The 5,618-nt window shown below is 38.8% G+C and overlaps 1 protein-coding gene across 1 annotated transcript; it reads left to right on the forward strand.

Annotated features, from left to right (window-relative positions):
* Window positions 1–4,126: 4,126 nt before the first annotated feature.
* LOC121800953 lies at window positions 4,127–4,555 on the forward strand. The gene has a single exon (XM_042200440.1). It carries the CDS (start codon window positions 4,127–4,129, stop codon window positions 4,553–4,555), a length of 429 nt encoding a protein of 142 aa, XP_042056374.1.
* The last annotated feature ends 1,063 nt before the right edge of the window (window positions 4,556–5,618 follow it).

Genomic DNA, 5,618 nt, shown 5'->3' on the forward strand with positions numbered 1-5,618 from the left:
ATAAAACAAACTAAACCCCAACCCTAGCCACTATTTTCACACACCTCCCTCTCCCTCATTCTCTCCCACACGCCTCTCTCCTCTCCCACTCTTTCTCTCCAAAAATCCTCCATTCCATCCTTGTTCTTGATCCGTTGAAGTTTATTTTCAAGAGTCTCCGGCGAATCGCTTCGTTCATTCTTTCTACCGATTCATTTTTGTCAAAGAAGGTATATTTGCTCACTTTTCCTCATTCTTTTCGTTTGAACCATGTTCTTGAATCCTACATGCATGTAATGGGTGTAGGAATCATAGATCTCAAAATTAATCGGTGGGAAAATTGAGTTTGCATGAGAACTTTGATAGTATGCGATTTGATTTGAGGTTATATGAAATTTGTTTTGAATCCTTGGTGAATGATGTAAGTTTATGTGCAAACATGTTTATGAGAGTCTTATCAAGCATGATTTCATGTTATAAGCATGAGAATTGGTATTTGGTATGAAGATTTTACTGAGTTAATTTCAAGGTGTTTTCTGTGTCTCGTATAAATTTCAGCCCTTTTTGTCCAAAAATGAATTTTTGAAAAATGTTTAAAGTTGACTGCGCAATTCTACCAGAAATTTATGTTCTCGCCCAGAAAGTTTCGTATTCTGTTTGACTGAATTAATGACCTCCGTTTGATGTTATTCTTGAACTATGTGAAAATTTGAAGTGTCTTCTGAGTCGTGTAAAAATTTCAGCCTTATTGGACATGGTATGAATTTATGGTGATTTTTTCAAATGAACTGTGCAATGCTGCCAGAATTTTTATATTCCGACCAGAGAATTGTATTAATGTTTTGACTGACCAAATGACATGATTTGAGTGTGAAACTTTACCTGAATAGATTTGAATGTGTCTACTGTGTTGTGACCAATTATTAGCTTCATATGAGGTCGGATGAAATTTTGGTGATTTTTACAAACCAACCGCACAGTTCTGCCAGTTTCGTTGTTATGTGAAAATATCTTTTGTACTAAGTTTTGATGAATTATATGATGCATGTGTGATTTGAGAAAAATATTATGACATGTCTTTCTTGTGTTGGTGAATGTTGGGATGGGTAAGAGAACGATAAAAAGGAACAATAGGACATGCATGATCATATAAACTTATGGAAGGCTGAATGTGTTGTCGTTGACAAGGGTGATTGTGTATACGTGAGCTCGAGGAACGAGAGTTGTCATAAGTTGGATTGTGATTTGTTAAGCGAACGAGGCGGGCTTTCTTTTTCAAACCTCTTTATTTTCTGAAAATACTATGTAGTGTTATAAGGGTGGTTTAACTGTTATGTCATGCCAAAATGTTTTTATTTATGAGATTGTTGCCTGATGCCTAGTTCGTTTGAGCCTGCTCCGTTAGGCTATATGGTTGTGATGTGAGACGAATTCGGGTCTGAGTAGGGCCGCAAACCCTATCAGGCTGTGTACACTGGTGGGATCGTGAGCCGTCCTTGCTAGTCGGCCGGTCTCGTGGGCGAATAGTGTGGCCACACTTTCGTCGCACTGCGGATTGATGTTGTGATTGATGGATTGTTGAAAATTGGGAGATTATTTGACTGGCCAGTCTACGAAATGTTTTTGTGTTCTCGTGGTAATTTCTTAATTTCATATAAAAACTCGAGATCACTGGTATGGATGACATAACTATATAAAATGTTTTCGGCATGCGCCCATTGAGTACAACAAGTACTCAGCCCTGCAATTTCTTTTAAAATTTTGCAGGTTGAGCAGGATGTTGCGAAGGATGTTGAGCTAGCCTTAGGATGCGTTGTTTCTTCATACATAGGCGTGATCCTTGACTCTCTTTAAACTATGTCTCAAGACTTTAATTTTTTCGTACTGTGTTTGAACATGTATGGTTGTGTTAGGTTTTAACCAAGTAATTACGTTATCTTTTGAAAATGGTGTTTTCGTGAATTAAATTAAATGGTCTACTTTAGAAGTTAATTGGTTTTCTTTAAGTTATTTTCTCCACTATTTCTTTTAAAAGTATTTATTATAGCCTTTTCTAATTAATAGTAAAATTTTAACCTTAAACTTCTTTAAACTAAAATGTCTTTCTTCCTTTAAGTTATTTAGGATTTTCTTTTAAAAACGTTATCCATGCATGTCGGTCACGATCGCCGCGTTTGTGGTACCCCTAGTATGGGCGGTCGTGACAATTACCTTGATCGATGAACTCTTTCGGCCTGCCCTTCTGCTGCCGCTCCTCACTCCGCTGCACTCCCTTGCCTTGCGAGAACTTGGCAGAATATGTGTGTGGAGTGGGGAGAAGGTGGCGGTATTTATTAGCCCTTCCTTTGGCTTCTTGTGGCAGCTCATGGGGCATTGGGCTCCTATTTTCAGTGTCAAGCTCAGCCCCCTTTTGAGCTTATTGATTAAGGGAATCTTACCTATTTGATGCAAGTCTTGGGCTGCCCTTTTGACTGTTTTCTTAGCTTTGGTGATGGCAGAGGGTTGTCTTCTTTGAGTTGCATAGTGAGCATGCCTCACCGTGTACATTTGTTGGCTTTCTCCTCTTCATGAAACCTTGGGAAGGAGCTGTTCTTAGCTCTAATTTGCAGCCTAATGGCTAACCTATATAGCTCTACTATTCATCATCTCTAAATGAGCTTGTGCCTCTTTTCCCTTTATGTGTGAGTCTATTTTCTAACCCCTTTCTTGGGTGTATTCCTTGCAGGTAAGTGGCTGCCTTCTTGGAGCTTGGTGGAGGGATTTTCGAGAGAGATGGAGGGGAGGAAGAGAAGAATCTACTACCTCACACACTTACTTTATTGCTAGCTTTAGCAATTGGTTAGACATTAGGCTTTGTGTAGCTCTTGACTAAGCTCTAGTTTAGTCACTAGGTGATGTTGGCCTTCCACAAGGTGTAGTGTAGGATTAGTTGTTATTTTGTCTTCAAAGTGCAGAAAACGAGGCATGTAATACTTGCATTTGATTTCCTCTATCATTTCCAATATCATTTATTTCAATCTTGCTATTGAAATAAGAATCTTTGTTGCACTTAAATTTTTCCTTCTCAACAAAATACTTAATTCGATTCAACGTCGGAGATTATAATCGAATCACACGTCCACACGTTTGCTAAATGAAAATTACTCGAGCTAATAAATCCGACTTAATCAAAAATAAAAGGATTAAAATCCGGGGCGTCACATAAGTAGCTTGAAAGAGGTTACTCCCTTCATCCCCCAAATATTATCCCACTTTAATCCGGTACGAGTTTTAAGAAATATAATGAAAAGTTAGTTGAAAAAGTTAGTGGAATATGAGTTTCACTTTTATATATTAATTTTATAATAAAATGTGAGTAGAAATGAGTTAGTGGAATATGTGGTCAACTACTAAAAATGATAAAATTTATAAAATTTAATTGGTGTGAATTCGAACTTTGAATCACCATAAATATAGATGTAAATGAAAATTCATTATTGTTGTATTTAAAAAATAGACAAATGTTTTGCTTGTTCGTATTTGAGTGAGTCAATAATAAAAACAATGATTAACTTGAAAATTTGAACTATCATTTAAACAATGAAAGTCTCGAGACTCTAGTTATCAATTTATCTAATGAATATGGAATTTTCTATTGACGAAGACGCACAAATACAATATCAAAATACTTTTCCTCACGCCAACAATGACTCCCCAAATTATACGAGCATATATGCACTCTATTTCTCATTACCTCCTAATTTGAAACAATGGAATTCTCTAAAATTTTTGGCTTCTTGAAAATTTATACCGAATCAATCAAACTCATTTCCAAAAACACAAAAGCAATAGCATCAATCACCGTACTTTCCATTCTCCTCTCATCCATCCTCTTTCTGACATTCACTTTCATCTACCAAACCGCCAAATCCCATTCCCACCCAAAAATAGAAATATTCTTCGTCTTCATTTCCTTAGCAGACTTGACTTTATTAGCCGGTTATTTAGCAATCGCCAACGCGTCGTGGATCGCCACGGTGACCGCAACGGCCGCAGAATACTACCGTTGCAAGAACTATTCAACTATCTGAAACCGAAATGGGCAAGTCCGTTCAGGGTCAAGTACCATCGGCCGCCGGATCCGATTCTTATCGTGTGGCTGATCACAATGGCTGTGGCTGTTGCTGAAGTTTGGTACGATCCGAAGAATCCCTTTTGGATAGCGGCTTTGTTTGCGTGTTTCGTTTTGTGCCTCTACACCGCGGTTGTTTGGAGCGTGGCGGCCGTTGTTCCGGCTGTGGAAGACGGGGGTGAGGCGGTGGCGGTGGAGAGAGCCGAGGAGCTTGTTCGAGGGCGGAGGCTCGATGGGTTTATGGTGAACTTGTTGTTTTCTGTTGTGTGTTTGGTTGTTGTGTTTGGGTTCTGGATGACCATGGGCGATCGGGGGAGACTTAATCTAACGGTGTATGGCCTCTTCTTCGTCAACGGTGTTTCGATCACGAGGATCTTTGGCGGTGTGATGTACACGGTGTACTATTTTCGATGCAGAGAGTATCACGGCGAGGAGATTGATTTCCTTGTAAATCACCTTACTTAACTTTTCTAAGTTAATTATATATGTGTCGGTTTTTCAATCATAAAATTTCTGTTAAAACTACCGATTACATGTTAGAGATTTGTTATTGGATCATCTGAAAGACTTCAAACTGGAATTAAATTGAGATTACGTTGGGATCACAGCCAGCACATATAGACATTTTAGACCCAAATCTAATTTGAGTTATGCTTGGGACGATGGAAACATGGGTAGTTCTTGTCCTGGCCTTGTCATCCTAAATGAATGAATATTATTATGTGCCATCAAGGATATATGTGAGGTCACTAATTGTGACTTTTGTATGAAAGCCGTGGTGTGCACGTAATATTCTTTCATAATCTTAAATTTGAAAATGCATAAGACCAAATAAGATTTTGAATCAAACAACATAGTACTATTTGGCAAGTCAAATCGAACTCACACTGAAAAAATAAATTGAACTACACCACTGAAAAAATAAATATGATTATAATTTTTTTCAATATTACTCATTATTCAGTGTCGAAGCTATTTTACAATACCATATATATCTCTAGTTATTGTTACCATTATTTTATTATTTATCACTCTTTGTCCACATGTATCTCACAACATCCACCACCCATTCCAAAACTACCACTTTTGGTGTGACAAATTTAAAAAATAGTACTACAGGGGTTAAGGCCATCCACAATAGTGCCTAGCGCACCGCTTAGCCGAGCGCCGGCGCTAGGCGGTGCGCTAGGCGATCTATTGCAACCGCCCAGCCATTTCCGGAATTAAAAACCGCCTAGCGCTCGGCAGTTCCGTGGCGCTAGGCGGTGCGCTGGGCGATCCGCTCGGTGCTATTGTAGCGTCCGAATCGCCTAGCGCGATTTTTTTTTCGAAACACTATATATACGCGCCAGATACGTCATTTTCATTCGCACCACTTGTTTTAACGAGTACTCTCTCTATCTTAATTTCTGTACAAGATCAACACCTAGAAATGAGTAACGCCGGTGGTAGTAGTGGTGGGGATGCTGAGGAGTACGAGCGTATAATGAACGAAGCGCTAGAGGCCTATACGAACCGTGAGATTGAT

Source organism: Salvia splendens, chromosome 4 (genome assembly GCF_004379255.2).
Source record: "Salvia splendens isolate huo1 chromosome 4, SspV2, whole genome shotgun sequence".
In the NCBI taxonomy this organism is placed as follows: Eukaryota; Viridiplantae; Streptophyta; class Magnoliopsida; order Lamiales; family Lamiaceae; genus Salvia; species Salvia splendens.

Coding starts and splice junctions, on each gene's coding strand:
- LOC121800953 (XM_042200440.1), top strand. CDS start 4,127: ATGGCTGTGGCTGTTGCTGAAGTTTGGTACGATCCGAAGAATCCCTTT.